At 56.1% G+C, this 19,709-nt stretch overlaps 3 protein-coding genes across 3 annotated transcripts; 2 read left to right on the plus strand and 1 right to left on the minus strand.

Annotated features, from left to right (window-relative positions):
- Positions 1 to 37: 37 nt before the first annotated feature.
- On the plus strand, positions 38 to 1,883 carry CSUI_001277 (uncharacterized protein). The gene has a single exon (XM_068061483.1). The coding sequence runs from the start codon at positions 965 to 967 to the stop codon at positions 1,445 to 1,447; it is 483 nt and encodes a 160-aa protein (XP_067926544.1). The 5' UTR covers positions 38 to 964; the 3' UTR covers positions 1,448 to 1,883.
- Positions 1,884 to 9,821: 7,938 nt separating this feature from the next.
- On the plus strand, positions 9,822 to 18,661 carry CSUI_001278 (proteophosphoglycan related protein). The gene is made up of 8 exons (XM_068061484.1): positions 9,822 to 12,937; positions 13,124 to 13,220; positions 13,327 to 13,402; positions 13,945 to 14,181; positions 14,600 to 14,926; positions 15,311 to 16,180; positions 16,640 to 17,407; positions 17,719 to 18,661. Exons 1-8 carry the CDS (start codon positions 11,629 to 11,631, stop codon positions 17,890 to 17,892), a joined length of 3,858 nt encoding a protein of 1,285 aa, XP_067926545.1. The 5' UTR covers positions 9,822 to 11,628; the 3' UTR covers positions 17,893 to 18,661.
- Positions 18,662 to 18,704: 43 nt separating this feature from the next.
- Positions 18,705 to 19,620, minus strand: CSUI_001279 (uncharacterized protein). The gene has a single exon (XM_068061485.1). It carries the CDS (start codon positions 19,535 to 19,537, stop codon positions 19,403 to 19,405), a length of 135 nt encoding a protein of 44 aa, XP_067926546.1. The 5' UTR covers positions 19,538 to 19,620; the 3' UTR covers positions 18,705 to 19,402.
- Between the last annotated feature and the right edge of the window lie 89 nt (positions 19,621 to 19,709).

A 19,709-nucleotide genomic window follows, 5' to 3' on the forward strand; every position in this document is an offset into this window, starting at 1 on the left:
CCCGGTTCACTTCAGCGTGAAAATGCCCGCGCGTACACGTGAACGCAGTTTCATGAATGCTCCTGTATGCATGTGGCTGATTGTCGTCTGGTCTCGTGCGGCAACGTCGTGACCTTTTCACGCTGAAGTGAACCGGGAGGCGAGCGGACCGCGTGTAGCGAATTAGCCACACTCCATCAGCGAGTATTGTGACCTATCGTTGAGTCAGGCCAGCGGACCGCGTGTAGCGAATTGGCCACACTCCATCAGCCAGTATTGTGACCTATCGTTAAGTCAGCTCTGCATTCCTTTTATGTGTCGCACGAATATGCGGTCACCCGACTGCCGTTCGCTGCAGGTGGGGGTATCTCTGCTGTGTGCCATGCTTTTGATTCGACGAACCTGCCTTTGTTTTCAGAGGGCTCCACTGCTCTTGAGAGGCAGTCGGCTTCTGCTTGCTCAAGAGAACGTGAAGGTGCTTCGGATCCGCGTCCATTCTGCAAGGAGGCTCAGAAGGAGGAAGGATGTAGTCTTTCTCCAGCCACGGCTGTCGGGCCCGCGCCTGCCTTAGAGGGAGTCTCCTACTTTACCCATGAAGGGTTTCTGCGAGCATCACTGCCGTTTCGACATTCCAGACAGATGGTAACAGTAATAAATGCGGCAGTCAGCGCTACGAAAGGAGGAGGAAACGGAGGACCCCCGGGAAATGATGCAAAAAAGAGGAAAACGTGACGGGTCTTGAGCCGGCCAGTCGGCGAGGGTGGCATGGGATCTGGAAGAGCAAGAGAAAGTGCCGCGATAAGAAAATCGCTCCTAAGCTGTGGAGGAGTCGTCTGCATCTGTATCGGTGTTTATTACGGTGTAGGCCGTGCCAGCTGTCATTTTTCTCTTGTAGCAGAACCACTGCGAGTCGAGGCGGAGATAGCACAGCAACGTGGAAAGGCTCCTCGAAGTGGAGTGCAGAGAGAGTTTGCTTTCGTCCCTGATGCAGACAATTTTTTTTGAAAGGTGGATTGCTGCCTTCCGTGTTATACCCCCGATGTCGGAATCCATGGAAGCGCTGAACCCGAAAAAGGCGCTGGCTGGCTGGAGTAGCTTTGTGCTTTCGAGATCAGGACCCGCGACTCCTTCGTTCAAGTCACTGAGCGCACGAGGCGCGGCGCCCTGCTCGACGGCGTTACGCTTGAGTGCTCCACGTATTTTCTTGATGTCAAGCAGCATTTCTTGTGCTGGCCACGAGGCGTCTCTGTCAGTTGGTGTTACTTCAGATTGCACGGCTGGCAATATCAGAATGTGGCAGCATGAGTATTGGCTCCTGCGGAATCGCTTTTTTGGCAGGTACAGCGACCGGCTAACAGACGGTGACACTACGGGGCGGGAAGTCTCTGGTCTGTCCTCGTATATGTGTCTTGGTTGTTTCCCCGGCCCTGAGATTCTTCTGGAGACGTCGGAAAGGAAGTCAGAATAAAGTGAAGTGCAAGGATCTTTTTTGCAGTACGCAAGAGCGTGTGCGCGGAAGCTCCTGTCGTGTATTTTAGTCGGTCAGCGAGTCATTGTACTGAAGCGGAATGTGCCTTTGGGGCGGGGTTCACCACATGAAAACAGTGTGCTTCCGTAGGATGCCATCTGCGCTGTGCACGCGATTGCAGTCAGGCAATCCAGCGAGGCTGAGGAGAAACTTGTGGGTGATGTGCGGGTACCAAATTCACGCACTACACGCTCTGGAGCTTCCCGCCCACCTGGTTATCTGCTAAAAACTACCAGGCACGCGGGAAGTCGTCGAGGTGTTGCTCATTTGCGCAACAGTGAAGTCTTTGTACGGACTTTCAGGCGGACATGCAGGCTGCTGCAGATTTCTGTCGTCCTGTTCCTGTCGCGGTGTAACTGCTGAGAAAGAAGCCCCGTGTATTTGGTTTGCGAGATCGGGAGAGTGAGTAGCCTGGTTTGCTGACCTTGAGCTCGAGTGGGTCTCCTGCTGCATCGTAGTGTCAGCCGCATACCCTCATACCTAGCTGCGAACTGCCACATAGTCAGCAGCGCGAATTCAGTCAGCAGAGACTTGTGAGTGAAGCTGAATACTCCTCTTTCTGGCCATTCTGGTTGTCGAGACTGTTAAACCTGACGGCCTCAACCATCCGACGGCTTGAGCTCGGCCAAGCTCCAACAGACGCACGACGTTTTGCGTTAAAGTTCTGTAGGGCCGTTGTTAATCGGCCAGCGGGTGTAACCGCCTTCAAGCAGCACCACTATGGAGGGAGCATCATCACGAGATCGTCCGTAGCATCAACGTAGATCGTGTCAACGGAAAGAGACAGAACTCACAGAAACTGGATGCACTCTGTGCCCGTCCTACCAGCCATTGAGAACAGTGGCTACCTCTTTCTCGTGCTGGATTGCTTCCCAATGTGAAACAGGACACAGCACTGTTGCCGCTCGAGCGGCGGAGATTACTTTCGTAGGTACGACGGTGAAGACGTATGACACATACAAGTGTCAAGCACCTGCTTCCATCACGCTATGCTCAATTGATATACATGCAGAATCGCAGCTCACCGACCGGGGTGCAGTAGCGTGTGTGTGGTTGCTGCTACTGTTGTAATCCCCGAGCTCACTCACCAGGGTGCAGAGGCGTCGGTGCGACTCCTGTTATTGACGTCGGCGTCGAGCCACGTGTATTTCCCGGCGGTACTGAAAAACACAGGTTGTCCTAGTCGGGGACTGTAACACTTCGTATGTCGGCTCAAGGAGCGGCTCGGAACGGACGTAAAAACAAGGAATCCGCATCTGCAGTTAACTCAGTGACACCCGAGCCGCAATGCCACCATCGTCAACGCACTATTGTTCCGGGTGATCTCCCGAGCTACCGATGAGCCGCCGCTCAAGGGGGGCAGAAGTTGCGTCACCGAAGACGAACGTCTGACCGCGCTAGCAGCATCTTCACCGCCACGTCTTCCCTCCGCCGTTCAGTCAGTATAGTCAGCGCGAGAAGCTGCGCCGTTCAACAGGTCTGCGGTTCCTTTCTGCCCCATCTGAATGCAGAAATATCGGATCATGTCATGGTAGTTGACCCAGCTCCAGAAATAACTCCCGTCGAAGAACTGGTTGGCGCAAGCGACTTCAGAGTGACCGTCACCGAGCGCCGACACCGGGAGAAAGCTCGGGAAGTCACACCCTATGCTAAATCCAGGGACGCTGACGACGTCTTGCTCTATTGCCGTATCTTCAGCAACGGGGCCCTTCGTTCCTCTCACTTCATTGTACGGCTCAATTCCTAAAGCGAAATTCCCAGGTGGCCCGAGGCAGTCGGCCGGGGAAACAGTTTCGGGAGCGCCCACCCAGAGAGCACCCAGGCCAACCTCATGCCTACCTCCGGTTTCGCTGATGGATTCACTGATGGTGTCGGTGGTTGTCGCTGCTGCCCCGTAGTCCGATTGGAGTATCTGACTAGTTGAATAACTGGCTGCTGACCCACAGTCCCCTGTTGGAGTGGTACCCGGGCAGCAGGCCAGTATCCCTGGACTTGACTCCTGGCGAGGGGGTCCGTTTCCAGGCGTCAAGCTTGCGGTGTGGTTGCGAGGAATGTGAGGAACACCTTGTTGCTGGCCATGCTGCAATCTGTCGAGAGCTTGATGGTTACGTATCGTCGACGGCATCACAACTACGGGTGCGGCATCTGCATCACCGTGCTTGGGGTAGAGGAACGAAGAGGAAGGATGAAAGGCAGCAGGTGGGAGGTGCATCTCCCGCAGATCTCTAAACTTGACATTGTGCTTGTCGGAACCAGGATCAGCGAGGGGGTTCAAAGCTGAGTTGGGCGTGCCTGGGTAGGACTGGTGCACTGCCCTGAGGGCTTCCGGAGGTGCGTGTTGCGGCAGCACGCAGCCTACACCAGAGTTGTTGGCTAGGGAGGAGATGTGTTGCGGCACTCGTCGCGTGAATGTACGTCCTGTCAGAGGCTTGTCCGCATGATTGGTGACGTTAGCCGGGCTCAAGAGCAAGGCGTCTGGTAGCCCAGGTAAGTCTGAGCACGGAATCTGCCGCCAGCTGCGAGGAAGATGCAAGTCGCTGGGCACGGCGCCACGCCGCGACATCGAGAAGGTTCCATGCGAGTCGCGTTTCACCCTCTGGTGTTGCTGACGGCCCTTGCGAGTATTCAGTCCCAGCAATCTGTGTGCCCCGTCTTGGTAGTGTCCATCTTCACGTTGCTTCCTCTGCTGCCCTCGTCCCGATGTAAGGAGTGCAGCATGTGCGCTAGTCCCTGGCACTCGTTGTTTCGGGCTTCGCGGCGGCGGTCTTTTTGCTTCGTGCACCCACGGCTCAGGGCGACTACGTTGTGCGCTCTGTCCTTCCTGCTTTTTCTCTCTGAAAGAATCCGGACCCATCTCGCGACGCACTGTACCGCAGCCGACTGTTGGGGACTCGTCCTCCCCTTCGCTGTGGCCCACGACGTGGCGATCAGTCGCGGAAAGGGGTGTGTGTGAGGAGTCGGACTGTCCTTTCAGCGGTCCGCGGCTAGTGCTTCTGTTTTTCACCGGGCTTGGAGAGAGTGAATCTCTTCCGCTCTGCCCGTAGCAGCCACTAGAGAGAGTCTCAGCCGATGGTGACAGAGAAGGACACATCGTCTCGCTCCTGCCTTGCTCACTGGGACCAACTTCTGTTGAATCGCAGTCGCCCATTGTGCTGGGAGGACCAGCTGTCTCCTTCCTGCTAGAACCGGAAACAATTTTGGACGGGAAATCCCCCCCTAACTGCGTTGCCTCATTAACACAGTTGCCATCGTAAAGCTCAGTACCCACGCCCGACAAGCACGCTGCAGGTGGACTTATCGTCACATGGGGCGGTCCGTCCTCGACAGGTAGAAAGCTCGTAACCCCTGGGGTCATGCTAATTTGCCTCACACCCTTGCCCCCGCCCGAGCCGCACGTGGAAAATACTACCCCGCTACCGTCCGTGCTACCGGAGGCTTCGACACTCGCCATGGACCGAGGAGAAAAGCAGCAACTCAGTCCCCTACTTTCATGTGGGCGCCGGGGCACAGCAATGCCCCGCCGCTGTTTCGAGAGTTGCCTGTGCTGCAGCACAACCTGTCCCGTGGGCTTCGGAGAGGTTTCCCGCGTCCGGGTCCACTGTAGAAGGCCTTTTTCCTTGTCTGTCTGGGTGCGCCAGTTACCCTCACTGCTGCTGGGCTGCCTGCATGCCGGACCGGCTAGACAGCCGTTAGCGGCGGACACACGGGCATTGCGACTTCCAGGCTTGCAGGTGCCGTGTGATGTCTCGTCGCCGAGCACCCGCGGCGCCGCTGCTGCAGCAGAAGTTCTTGAGAAGGCCCTTTCGGCAGCCCGGTGATCTGCTCCTACTGTGGTTAGAGCAGCCGCTGGTAGCAACGCAGGCGAGGCGATGCTGGCTCTGAAGGGGCTGTGCACTGCCAGCGCTTCCATGAACCCGGGGGCTATCTGCTCAGTACTTAGTGTGTCGGCAGTGACGCATATGTCAGGCTCGAGAGCTGCACCCTTCACGTTGCGAAAAGGCTGAGAGGGATCAGGAGCTTGATCGAGGGTTCCCGAGGGTCTCCTGATAGCTGCACGGATGTGGCTGCTCCCGAAAAATCTTGTAGGGTCGATACCAGGTGTGGCGGAAATACCGCTCCTACCCGCGAGCCTGCTTGAAACTTTCTTCGCGCCACCAGAGAGACGAAGTTTGCTGCACATGGCAGGAGCAGCGGAATGTTCCGCAGGTGGCTCGTTCACCGCAGCTCCTGGGGCAGTAGAGGCAGCCTGCTCTTTGAGCTGGCGGCTGTGAGAAACCGTGGATTTTCGGAGCTTGTTCCATGCCCCCTGGACAGCTTCGTGCACCTCCAGGGGCGTCTTGTTGGATGACAGAAGAATCAGCTGGGTGCTCACTTCTTCTTCGTTGTGGGCGAAGCGGCAGTTCTCTCCGTACGCGCACAGACCTACGTGACACCGACCCACAGGTTGTGCCAGATACGTGCTTTCCGCAGGAGGATGTTACTTCAAAGAATGACACAAAGCAGAACGAGCTCTAACGTACAACCCGCTAGTGAACCTTTGTCGGCGTGCAACAATCCGAGAAAGAGACAAGCATGTTGAGTAACCGCAGAGGCCCGAAGACAAGAGGTCTGACTTACGCGTACTTTCTGCCGACGCCTTCGACCCTGGCGTCTTCGCAGAACGTACCGGCTATGTGTCTCCGTCATGTGATGTGGGGCCCTGGGGAAGCCTTCGTAGCCTGCCTGGAGGACGTGATTCACGGGTACTCTGAACTTCCAGAGCTGCAGCTCGTCCTAGGGGTTAGGGGGGGTGCAGGCCAGATAACTACAATTGCAGCCTTTACCTTCTGAGACGCACACTGGGGCGGGCGAGGCCCTATAAACCCGGAATTTCAGTTCTAAGGCGAGCGAACTCTACCAAAACCCTCAGTTCGCACCTTGTCTGTGAAGATCACAGATGCCGGGCTTGGCGATCCTCAAATCGTCCTTCCCGTGAGCGAATCTACAATTCTCCGGATTGGCGTGTTCGCACGCACCCTGGCGCCACTTCTCACATATGCGAGTTTTGCTGAGCTGGGGACGTTCCCTGAGTTCTTCGACTCCGTGGGCAAACGTACAAGCGCTGCCTCGGGTGCACTTGCCACGGAAAAAATACTTGCAGAACGTAAATTTGAACACCCTACGGGCAGAGAACCAGCAGGACAGGCTAGCCGGATCCAAGAAGAGAACAAAGCATTCTACAGCTGTACTGAGTTATGGTTGACCATGCATCCGGCAGGAGGAGACAGAGTTGCTTAAGTTGGAATTCGGCAATTCCTTGCGACTGCGCAGCAGGGTGGATGCGCCCCATCCACCGTATCCAACACCGTCGAGGTAGAGGGGGGCAAGCCGGTAGGTGATTCGACCGGCAAGCAAAGGTGGCTTCTGGGGAGAAGCACAAGAAAAGAGCAGACGGACCCACGAATCAGAACATAAGACACGGATCTGTAACAGCTTTCCTGTGTGGTTTCGCGATTTCTGCACGAGGGGAGGATGCCAGAAGTCGATGCAGCGGCAGTCGTCTTCCGCAGACGAAGGACCGCACCGAATCAGGAACGCATTGGGGACACACGCTTTGCTTTATCGGCGCACTGTCATATTCCGAGCGTATTAACTACAACAGACGAAGCCTCGGCTCTCATTCGCTTAACATTCTCCTTTCTGCCGTGCCGCGGTGATATGGAATGAGCTCTCCAGCCACCAATGCCGTTCCCTTGCCACTCTAGCAAGAAGCGGCGCCGACGAGTCCCCCACAGCGACCTACTTGAACCTATGCTGCTGAAGAATCCCGGAATCGATCTTGGTCTTAGTTCCGCGGGTTCCGCTCGCGGCTTCGGAGTAATCAGCTGTCGCCATCGGTCAAGGATATGTCGTCCCTCTCACGGTGTGGCCAGCCTGGGAGCACGGTCGTGGCGTTCCTGAGCAACGCTCCAACTTATGCCTTGGACACCTTCACGCGACGCACGCGACGTCGGTTCTTCGACGTCAGTTTGAGAAGGAGACAAGGTAAATTCCGGACGCAGAACACCTGAAACTCTATCGGGGACAAGAGCTAAAGCAATGGTCGGTCTGAGCCATTCGGGACAGATCCCGTCGCTTTTCACCGGCGAAGCGGGACATCTGTGTAGAGAGAAAGACGGGCGCCGTGGGGACGTGCTGCCAGTCGTGTTCCGCTTGGGAACAACTCCGTGGTGCGAAACCAGTTCAGGTCTGGGACGACATCACGGGTAAGCAGTGTCCACTTGAACACCTTCAGTAAGGTACTGCCCTTCTTGTACGACTTTCCAGTATCCCGCGTACGCCGTGCAGATAAAAGGAATCAGTCTCCGCCTCAGATCTGCAGCTAGACCCGCAGATGTTCAGAAACCGTTCTGATTGGTCCAGGCGTGTGGGCTATAGAGGAGAGTGCCCATACCAATAAAATATGCAGTACGGCTGGTCGATAAAAAGCGGGACACAGAGTCGACCTGAGTTCGGGACTCCCCTAACACAAGCCGCCATGCCAGAGCTTTGAGGCGCACCAGCCCAGTTGCGTGTGTTTGCTGGGGTACCAGGGGGCCGGGAGTCTTTTCCCGCATCTTACAGTCCAAGGAGCCGTAGGGACACAGAAAAAAGTTCTTTTTACGTGCATCGAGATGCTCGGAGGACTACACAAGGTCCCGGGAAAGCAAGGTTCTGACCCGCCACTACAAAAACAAGGTGCGTGGATAGGGGCCTTCCGCTGCCGACCGGCGCCTGGTCGCCGACTGCGCATGCCTGAGTGTTACCTACCCGGCCAGTCGGCGCCCGACTCGGAGACCGAAGCTGCACGATAAAATGACGACTCCGCTAAACCACAGGCCGGCGCGCGAGGCAGAGTGCCAGAAAAAGCAAGCCATATCCAAGCGCCCTGCCGAACTACCGAAGATCGCACGACAACGACCCCCGTTTCCAGGCAGTTTGCGGGGAGAGTTACTACAAGTGTGTCCTGACACGCTGGGCTCCAGCCATGTTCCGATGCCTCGCACGAGGCTTGGCCTAAGCCGCGATTTCCTTAGATTCTCAGGGCTTCGTGCTGATGCACACCAGCATAGGCACCGGGTGACAATGAATCCAGATTGCGGACTAGTATAGTCGTCGCCTCACTTCACAGGTAGAACAGGAATCTGCTTTTGTACGGTCTGGCGTGGCGTCGTCTCGGAAAGAGTTCTCGTCCGGTGCTTAGAGGTTCGTAGTTGGAAAGCGGACAGCCTGGCTGGCTTCGATGCAGTTCCGTAGCGTAACCGCAGTGGTCTCCGTCTGGCCAGTGTGAACCTGCTAGTTTGCCGTTCCAGTTCAGAGCCAAGTAAGGACTAGAGCACAGTGCTCTGAACCTCTTCCAAAGTGCTCTTAGGACAATGGCGAGGGTGTTGGTTAACTGTTCTGTCCTTATTCTGCAGAGCACCTTTAGTTTTTTTTTTCGGCACTTAGCTTACCAGCAGCAAACGAGACGGAGGCGGTTCAGGTCGCTTGTGACTGTACGCTGTACGCGTGTTTTGGCGGAATGGCGAGCTTCGACGCGATCTCTGCACCCAGAATGTCTTCGGGTGGTGGCTGATCCAGAAGCTCGCTAGAGTCCGTTCCCTTCTGGTCAGGGGCCCCATCCGCCACCTGCACGTCGCAAGTACCGAATCACCGATTTTGAACAGCTAACTCAGGTATCCAGCCAAATGGCTGTCGTCTTGGCTCAAAGAGAAAGCTCTCTCACGTCGGGCGGGCCGCGACACGAGGCAGCCGAACATGTCAGCGTGCCCCCATGCTTGGCAGTCTCACTGCTGCCGGTCGCGGGATGCTGCTGTGAACCACTTGGCCTTGCTTGGGGTGGTGGGAGCGGGAAGCCACAAGCAGAAATCGACCTTTCTCGGCCGTGTCGCGAGCCCACCGCAACCGTGTGGACTGTAAGGCACACGCCAGGAGACTAGTAGCATACTCAAAAGGATCTACGAACGTTGAACTGTCTAGGGCGAGGATACAAGCGCGCACGGAAGCGCTAAACTACGAAGCGGATCCATGAGAGCAGGGAGACAAGGTCCTAAGGCTGCCGTGTATGACTGACATGGACAAGAGAGCCCAATCAGTATCATTACCGAGGGGGTAGTCCGTGGTCAACTGAGACCAAGTGTTGTTCTCATATTGCATCCCCCAAAAATCCTGGGCGACAAGCCACTGTAGGGGAGGGATAGAATTTGCAGTCTGTAGGGGGGCGGCAGGACTGTGACAGCATTCTGGGGTGACGGCGGGGGGGGCCTCAAAGAACAAGCTCGCAAACGCGTGCGATCTTTTGTCCTTGCTTTGCCCATCAGCGCGCTGTTTCATCACGCAAGGCACTGACCTCGGCCGGGCCCGGGGTTACTTCTCCGGGCGAGTGGGTTTGGTGAAATGCAGCTCGGAGGCGTGAGAAAGAACTGACTGAACCAACGAGACTGTTGATTGTTTCTGGCACCGCGCGAAATCCGGATTCCTGACAACAACGAGCGAGCTCTGTCCGTTTGTTTCTCGACTTAGGAGCTTGTCTTCTGACAGTGTAGAAGCGCGGAAACCGACACGGCTCTCGTTTCTCTCTGTTCTTTCCGCTCTCTGTAGCTAAAAGTAGCCTGATGACGAGCTTTTTGACTCAAAGAGGCTTTGCGAAGACTGATCTCGCTGACCAGCGAGTAGCCCAGGAGTTTTGGCGGTTTCTGTGCTTGTTCCTGGACCAAAGTAAGACCCGAGAGGCTAACACCGGGGTGACCGTCTTCCAACTCGCTCGCCCGCAGGCCGCAACGTCAACAAGCCATCAGCCTACGATTGTCGAATCCCAGTTTCACAGGTGTTGAGCTTTTGTCCCGTCCTTGAGACCACCCATTCGCGCAGCCGACGAGTGAGGCCCCCTTGTACAAGGCCTTGCGGAACCTTGTCTGCTACCTTGTGGCACCACTGGCCACTGCGTCAGTGTATCCAGCTTAGTTCTGTTGAGTTTTTTAACTACATGTAACGTCTTCAGTTTTTCCCACCGACCCAATAAGACCCGTCGCTGCCCTCTGGTGTCGTGCTTCGTGCTGATGTGAAGCTGCCGTGCTCGGTCTTTTGTGATGTTCAGACACGAGAAGCAAAGGAACCCACTGCGAGAAGCCTTCTTGGCATATGAGTAGCCGCCCTTGTTTAGTCGAGGTTACCGGGGAAGCTTTGCCGGGCCCACTCTTCTTTCAGCTAAATCCGCTTTTCGCCTCTTGTCCTTCACCCAGTTTGCCAAGGTCGTTAATGCAGGTGTACTGGTTCGCCCCTTCCCGGTCAGAAGTGTTGTGGGTCGCAAGCAGCGATGACTGAAACGCTAAAACGCGTTCCTATACGGACGTTCATTTGACACTTCGGAGATCGAGTCGCTTGGGCATCCGCTCTGTACGACCTGGTGTCTTACAGGGTTGCAGTTCGCAGAGGCCGCGTTGTGCTGGCCACGTCATGTGTACAGGTATAGACCTGGTATGGGGATTTTATTCCATCCGAGACAGCAGTGGTTAGGTCATCATTTTTCCCGTTACGCTTTATCTTATAGCGTCCACCATTCTCTCGAAAGTTGCTGAAGTCCGGGAAGTACTGAGGGTTGTGACGAGGGTGAACTGTGCTCGTGCTTCCGCTGAGAACTCCGCCGGTGATCCTTGTAATCCAAACTCATCCTTCACTATCTAGTGACCTGTTCTCGCGCCTGTCTGCCTGGCTGCTGTCTTTGTTTCGGTGTTACTTTCTTTCTGACTGTCTCGGCCTCGACCTTATGTTTGTTCTGTCTCCTTGATTCGACAACCTCTGACGTCGGGCGTCTCCTGTTGCATCGTTGGCAGCATCCTGTTCCCCGTTGATCTGTATCCGTCCTCATTCCTCGACAAATACAAGTTCCCGGTTCTCCGTTCCTTTTCCTTTCAAGCGGGAAGTGCCGTCCGGTCGTAAACCGGCTGGTGCCTGTCTTGCACCGCTAGATTTTTTTTCCCTTCGACGCGCCGCGTGCATCCCCTGTAAGGTCCGTGGACCAGCGACCAAAGTCGAAAGTTTGGTTCATCTGAGTTGCAACGGCAGCTTGGATTCGGTTGTTCCAGCACACGCCTCTCGACATCATGGCCTCCCCCCCGCAGCCGGTCCCCCTCCCTGTGGCTCCAGTCCCCCTTTTACGAAAGTCCCCCACCGAATCGGCCCCGGGGGTGTCTTCGGACCGTGTCACTGGTGCTCTTGCTAAAGGGAAGGGCTCTGTTCCTGAACCATCCTCAGTGGCAGTGAAGACGCCAGGGAGCACGTCGGCGATGGTGACTCAAACGCCAGGCAACTACCCGCCGTCAGTCCCGGCACAGCCAGTGGGCGAGGGTAACAGCAATAGCGAGGACATTTCCGTGGAAGCGCCGATGGAGAAGAGTGACCAGAAGAATATCAGCGGTACTCTCATGGTTAACAGATCGACATCAACAGGAGTAACCAAAGAGGCAGTTTGCGAGAACAGCTATGCAGCTATCAAAGGCGAAGGAGCGAACACCCCTGCACCCGCTGTCGTGAATTCGCTACTCCAGGCAAATAGCGCAACTCTTGTGCAGGGGGCTACTGCGCAAAGCAAGTCCTCCGAGGGCAATAACACCGTGCCCGACAGCGCCAACTCCACCAAAATCCTGGCTGCTTCAGCTAACACGAATGCCTGCGGAGACGAGGGAATTGTGGCCACGTGCTCTCGCCTAATGAAGCAGACGGAGGAGACAACAAATATGAACGTCGCTGCAGCGATCGCTGAAGCCAGTCTGGCGAAACCGCAGAGCCTGCCAATCCAAGGTCTTCATTCGGCGCCCCAGGGCAAGGGAGTGGTCGATTCTCCAGTTCCGACCAAGGACAGTGACTCGCTTCTAGCTAGCCTAAGCTCCTTCTCACAGGGCCGCAGCAGCGCTTTGGCGGTCTCAACCAGTGTCCAAACGAGTTGCTTCGGGGGCAACTCGCCTCAGCCCGTCTTCCCCGGTAGCAGCGTGCTGTCAACTCCGGCAGCTTCCGCAGCCTTCGTGGGCCTCAGCCCTGTGCTCTCCTCAGGCATTAGAAAAGCAGACCCTGTATCTGCGCAAGTGCTCAGCACGCTCAAGAACACTGGCTTTAGCGTCACCCAGGAGCCGTGGCCGGGCACTACTGACTTTGCCACTAGTTGTGACGCGGATGCGGCTGGAGCACAGGTAGCGACCGACCAGCTGTTGACGTTGCCGTTGAGCAACGTGCAACCCCATGAAATCAAGAGAGCTCAAGACGAGGGCTTCGGCCTCAGCACTGAGGCTGACGGCTTCGGGTTCCCATCGGCCATATCCGGCTCGTCAGCGGCTGCCGCGGCAGCTGTTCTTGCGCAGCAGGAGTCTCGCCCGCTCCTGCTCACGCGGTTCGAAATGCTGGAGGCATACGCGAAAGGTAAACTGCTCAGTGTCGACAGTGCGTCAGGGCGCAGGTGGTGAAGGACTGATGCGTCCTGCATTTTACGGTCAGCAGACACGTCGGCTTGGCCGTCGCTAGGCAAGAATGAGTGGGAGGTTGTGTGCTGCGCGTGAGCACATAGCCGGAGACTTCTTGTTGTATATTCCGGTGTCACGGTCTCAGGTCGCTTGTGTTTGAGCTGCGATTCCAAGAGCCACCGGATGCCGAGCTGCCCCTTCGGCGAATTCGTCTGTCCTAACTGCCATCGCTCTTCCCACAGGTGAGTATTGCAACCCGGAGCGCGAGAGACGCTGGCGCTGTCCAGATGTTAGTTCCTCTGTCGCAGCCTACAATTCTGCCTTCCTGCTTTTTTCCTTTACCCTCAGAGGAGAGGAGTGCCCCCTCCGGTGTCGGTTCTGTCAGCAACTACACGTGGGCGTTTCTGTCACGGTGTGCATCAAGGTAAGTGGACGGCAACAGACTGCAGCCAACAACGAAACCCATAGACCACGACCCTGACTACAGGACCTGATGCAGCCGCTCACAGTTCCTTCCGGAGTGGCCAGTGCTAGTGCCGGGAGACTGGCGACCTCACTTTCGGAGGTAGTGTTGTTGCAGTTGTGTAAAGTCGTCATATGTCTTCGTTGCTCCTCATATGGTGATAATGGGCAGTAATCACGCTGTAGGCATTTAGACTGATGGGCGGCTTTCAGCTTTATTCCGGTCACTTACCTTAGGATGTACTACGGGTGCAGGTATGGCCACTAGAGCTACGGGTACAGCAGTACATCATACATGTTATACTGTAGCTCACTTGTTGTGTTACACTAGGTGCTATATTACAGTTTGTGTTTTTGTAGTATGTGGGAGATGTGAGTTGGAGATACTCTAGCTTTCTAGAGTAAATGTCAGAATGCACGAGGCCCGACAATAATCACAAGTATCACCCTACATACCAGGGGGATAATTATGAACTCCAACGGCATCGCCTCTTCCCGCTGCAGCGATTTCGTGGACCTCTAGAAGCTCTGCTTGGCATCTCTCTCCCGCTACGTGACCTGCAACCGACCTCCCTCTTGAGCACAGGCTCTCCGTCCTCGCCTCTCGGGCAACCAGCATCCGCCCGTCCCAACAGCGCATTTGGCAGGAGCGTGTACGTGTCGAACTTACCCCCGAATACGACCCAAGAGATGCTAGCTGCTGCAGTGGACGCCCTGCTGACCAAAGGAAGAATCATGCAGGTCAGAGTCACATCAAAGTCCGCATGCTGAGCTACGTCCAAACTAACCTCGTCTCGGCTCCACGAGGAAAATCTACTGTGCGTTACGGTGTTGGTATGCCACTTTGTCTGCATGCTGGGCGGCACTTCCTGGTGTGACCTCTTCTTAACTGCCGTTCGTCCGAGGATGTGAGCGTGTTGTGAATCAGGTGGACTTGCACGAAAAGCATGCATTCGTGCAGCTGAGCACCCTAGAGGCTGCTTTCGAGCTTGTCGACAAGCGGAGGCAACTGCAGGCAAGTCTCTCGCTCTGCCGTTGCCAATGGGAATGAGTTGCAACACGTAGTCATCAGGCCTTCGGCTGGCAAGAGGAGCGGAGGTTGCACAGACACCTGATATATAAAGTTTGTCTCACAAATCTCTGTGGACTGTGGTTGCAGATTCACGGGGTAACACTAAAGGTCCAGTTTAAGAAAACTGGGGTTTTCAACAACGCCATGCCCCAAAATTCTGCCACCATTGCTTGCGTGCTGGCGGGTGCTGGCACGCCTCTCAACGCTACGTTTTCTCCAGGCACCAGCCGCGCTCACAACGCATCGAGCGTAATGACTCCTCTCTCCGCAGCTTCTTCGCCCACCGGCGCCTACGGCCCAGGAGCCTCGCCAACATTCTCCCCCTCCATCAGTTCCCTGTTGATCTTCTTGGGCCCTCCTTCTCCACCAACTGTCTCCGAGATTTGCGCCCAGGTCGCGGCCAAACTGAAAGAGGTGCGCACGTCATCGGAGGCCAGGCCGCGGAGTGTTATTCTGTTTCCCGACCAGTATCTGGGACTGCTGACGAGTGGTTTGAGCACCCTTGGTGAAACTAGGACACTTTCGCCTAAAATTCGTCTGTCTTGCATTCCTTGAGCCACATTGTCTGCGCAGGACTTATCAGCCTCCGCCTGACGAGGGGAGGTTCGCCAGATCTCGCTCCGTTTCCGGCACATACAGGGCGCCTTGTTGCTCTTACATCTGTTTTCCTGGGGAGAGCCACCTGAACTTAGAGGGTGACAGACGGGCAAAAGAACTGATAGTAACTCGAGACTTGCAATGCGCCGCCGCCGGCAATAGAGAAAGCCACAAGCTATTCGCTCTTGTGTGCGCCTCCAGGATCTCCAACTGGGCTTGGTAACCGCCCAGCAGCACTCCCCCAGTGCTTCTGCCGTCTCCGCCAGGGGGTCCTTCCCCCAGCGTTCCGAAAGCGCACAACTCCAGCAACTCCAGGACCTTCAGAAACATCTTCAGAGCCAAGATTTTCCCGGAGTTATCTCCGTTCCTTTCGAGGTGCCAACCCCTCACTCCACTTCTGCGGCCGCTCTCTTCGCGGCGGCAGCGGCTAGCCAGGTGTCCCCTCCTGATACTGCAGTCGTGACTCCTAGCCTCCTCGAAAAAGCCGACATTCCTGACATTTCGGTGAAGTCCACGAACCGCCCCACGCCCATCGCCTCTTCCGCTGGGACAAAAAATTTTCCTTCGCGATCCACCACCTCTCCGGCCTTCCCTGCGGCGCTCCACTACGCAAATTACGCAAATTCGATCTTCGGGAACAACACCTCGACAGCCCAGGCACTTTCGCAGCTGGTTACAGGCGCTCACAGAGGAGAGTCCGGCTCCTATCCGGGGGCTTCACTGGACAAAGAGGTGGCTGCAGGTGGAGCTGCTGCCAGGACGGGATCTGGACACCCCTTCTCCCAACTGACCAGCGACAAACTCCTGCTCTTACAGCTCCTGCAACAGCAGCAAGAACAGCAAGGCAAGAAGCAAGTACAAGACCTGTGTGCGGCACAGAAACCCCAGCAACCCGCGTTACTGACAGAGACTCTCATGCGAGCCGCGTCAGGGAGCGCTAAAGCTTCACAAGCAGTGACAAGGGCGGCTCTTGCACGTCAGCAAGTGGAGAGGCAGCTTCAGCAACAAGAGGAACGAAAACAGGCTGACCAGCTTCTCTTGCAAATGCATAGGAAAGACGCGCAGTTGGAGGTAGGCCTGGTCCATGGGTTTGCCGGATACCACTTGATTTCGGGGCTGTCTCTGCGGGCCGCCTGCTAAGTGAAAGGTCAGCACTGGCTAGACTAGGCAGTCTGAGAAGCGGCGACGTACACGAAGCGAGATTGTTTGCAGTGTGGTAGGACAGCGTCGGAAGGTCACGCATGGTCTTTTCGCGCTCGCTGTCAAAATTGGACTCTTGTCCCACGTACACGTTACGACAGAGGGGTCCAACCAGAGAGTAGTAGTTCTGATTTCGGCGCCAAAACTACACCAGTTCAGGAGTACTCCAGCACGAACCTCGCCGCTTCATCGTGCAGTCGAGGGGCACGCGCATTAGGTAGCGAGTTCGTTCCCAGCCCTCGTCGCTGGAGCGATGAAGTTGCTCGGGTCTGTCTTCATCGAGCGTCTCCAGGGGGCGCCTGATTCTCGACAGAAGAATCTTTCATGAAGGCGCACTGCATCAGTTCTCTTGTTTGTCACCAGCGCTCAAGCACGTTCACGTCATCAGCGATGGCCGGGACAGAGTCTTTGTTTCAGCACTCCGCCAGCCTGCCACCCCGGTCTCCGGCGTTCAAAGCCGTGGGCAGCCTCGTAGACGACACAGGAAACCTCCTTCCGATGGTGCGCAGTAATACCGACAATGCAGGAAGACTGAACTCCTCTACGAAGCTCTCAGCCTTATCGAAGCTTTTCGAAAGAGGATCTTCGCTGCAGCATCCATGGGCTCTAGCGGCGTCCAGCCACAGCGAACAGGCGGAGAGGCCCACTTTCTTAGACATCCGGCAGCAGGTCCATCCCCAGAGCATTCCAGGCAATACGCTGTCGACCGAGAGTGGAGGCGGTTCCCAAGGGCTAGTGCAGGCGGTGTCTTGTCCCCGCATGCCAGGAGTAAATGGCCACTCGACCAAGAAAAACGCCGGTGACAGCATTTTCAGCGCTCCGGAGCTGAACACCATCGTTATGAACTGCGCAACCTCAAGCCTATCTTCGGCCCCAAAGAACTCCGGAGGTTTTCCAGGCCCGAAGACTCAAGAAGTGGAGCAGCTGAACTCGGCAATGGGAAGTGGAGTTTCTTGCTCTGCAGTTGCTGCAGCATCAGCTGCTGCGGCAGCAGCATCAGCAGTCGGCGGAGAAGCCTCGCAACAACTCCTGGACGTCGCAGCCTCGCTGATGCACAAAGCTGTAGAGGAAAATAGCGATGTCGAAGACGTTGCACAGGTAACCAGGGCACTTTGCAAAGTGTTTGCACAAACCAGCCCATACACGCCAACTGTCAGTTAACGTTATGTTTTTCCGAGGTTCACACTCTCCGAGAAAACGCTGAAGCCCGTGCCGGCACGGACAGAATGCGGAAGCTGCAGGCTGGTCTAACTGTTCTTGGGGGATTCTCATAACTTACGTAGGGATTCGTTCATCATCCTTTACAAGAGCTCGCAACATATATCTACCTAGACAACGTTTAGATCACTCGCTCGGCAGCAAAGCAGTAAATACGTCTCGTGAACATCCTCCCTTCTCTGTCCGTACAGCAACTGTACCAGGCCACTCGAGAGCTACCACAGGAGGTTGTGCATCAACTCCTGGTCGCGCTGGCGACACGAGGCACCCAAGGATCCTCTGCAGGCTCCGACACGCAGAGTCAGACCCGTACTGAAGACCACAACGGTGCCCTTGCTTCAAATGCCTCTTTTCTCGTGCACTAGGCGGTTCGGCGTCACCACTCGGTAATTCAGAGCGCTTGGCCGCGAACTACATCTGCAGCCTACTTGTGCTGCGGATCCGCGCAGTGGCTTTCGGCTGCTTTCGGTTTTATACAGGTGCGTGGCATGTCCCGGGCAGAGATTTTCTCGCTTGCAGTCGTGCACGTGCAAGCGAATCCGCGGTCTACTGTCCGTTTTGAGTTTTAAGAGCTCTTACGACTACCGAGTCTGCTCTTCAGCCGAACAGAATGTGCTTTCAAGAGGAGCATCGTCCAGGCCAGCTCTCCCTCCGACTCTAGGTTCCAACTTTTTCTTTTGTTAACATACACGCCCGCCGCAGATGCATACATGTGCATGCGCCGGCAGTGTCGGTCCTTTTTTCCAAGAGCTGCGTTCCTGTTTGAGTTAGGGCCCCTGTATCTTGAATTGCGGCCTCGACGACTTCGGGGTTGGTGAGCCGTCGGGAATATGAGACACACCACCTCTGTCGAGCTAAGGGTAACTGGGGTAGTCGGTCACCTCGTCCAAGTGTCTTGTGGCGAGGTTCGATGGTGGGTGAGGGAGCTAGTCACACCGTCCAAGTCCCTTTTCGTACGGTGCGCAGGGGGTACGCAGAAAGGCTTTTGAAATCTCCCTACGTGTTACCCAGCTTGTTTTCCGGTGCTCGTCGTGGGCACGCTCCCTTTCAAGGTGTGCCTGTCCGTGGGGTATGTACACCTCCAGAGTTTTTTCGTGCAGCGCCCCTCTGGGTTCATTTTCCATGTCTTGTCTCAAAGTGAGAGAAGACATTTCTTCAGGGCTGGGCCACTGAAACATAAAGCTTCTGAGTTTCTTTCAGTTTCGGTGGTGAAGCACGCGTTGCGCGCTGATTACTTTCAACACCACAGGCAGCGGCTCCTCTACCGCCGCACGACCACACCTCGTCACGGGGGCGCAAGCACTGGTACTTCCCCGGGATAGTGACAGCCAGTTGCACGAGCAAACACGAAGCTCCAACAGACACAGTCGCCAATCCAGGGCTCAACAAACACGAGACAGTTAGCTCCCGGCAAGCGAAGCGCCCCGGCCCCGGTGCCTCACCAATGCAACCGCGTCGGCATTGCGCACCACTAAACTGCCCGCGTGCCAACGCTGGGCCGTCCCCTTGAAACTCAGCGTGATGTTATCCGGCCTAAGCGAAAACTACACATCGTTGAAAGTGCCCTGGCTCCCAACGGCACTAGCACAAGAATTGGAACGGGGCAGCAATGTTGGACACAGAAAAAACACTTTAGGCGTTGGCCCTTAGTTACGACTGTTTTGCGACCGTGAGAGCGTCCCTCCTGCGGACTGGGTATTTACGGACACTTCAGGTTGGCTCGGCAACGAAGAGCTCGCCTTCTCGGGAAGGCCAGTCTTGCTAGAGCCGCGGTAACCTCTCCACGGTGCTGCCTGGCGGAGGCGTAATGACACCCAGTCCGCGGTCTGCTTGTCGTGACGTCTCTCTTATCGCCTGTGTGGGCTAGACACGTCGTCAAGGAGAGGTCACATTCGAAAAAAAGCCCTGCCGTTGTGTGTCTTTGAATCGAACGCCAGGACGAAAAGGACAGGTCAGGTCTTCGTCCCTCACGGGAACCCGGGGATTGCCGGAGTCCAACAGAAGTTTCATGAAGTCACAGTAGCCAGCTGCAGCTGCACATCTCCGGTTGCGATCCTGCTACCGGGCTACCCAGCTTGGAGCGATGCCCAATCGGTCCGAGTGACGAGAGGCCCAGGAGCGCTGTTGCACACGGCGGTGCACTCCGAAGCGTCGACACAGTGCATGTGCCTGGCATGCACAA

Source organism: Cystoisospora suis, assembly GCF_002600585.1.
Source record: "Cystoisospora suis strain Wien I chromosome Unknown contig_501, whole genome shotgun sequence".
Taxonomy (NCBI): domain Eukaryota; phylum Apicomplexa; class Conoidasida; order Eucoccidiorida; family Sarcocystidae; genus Cystoisospora; species Cystoisospora suis.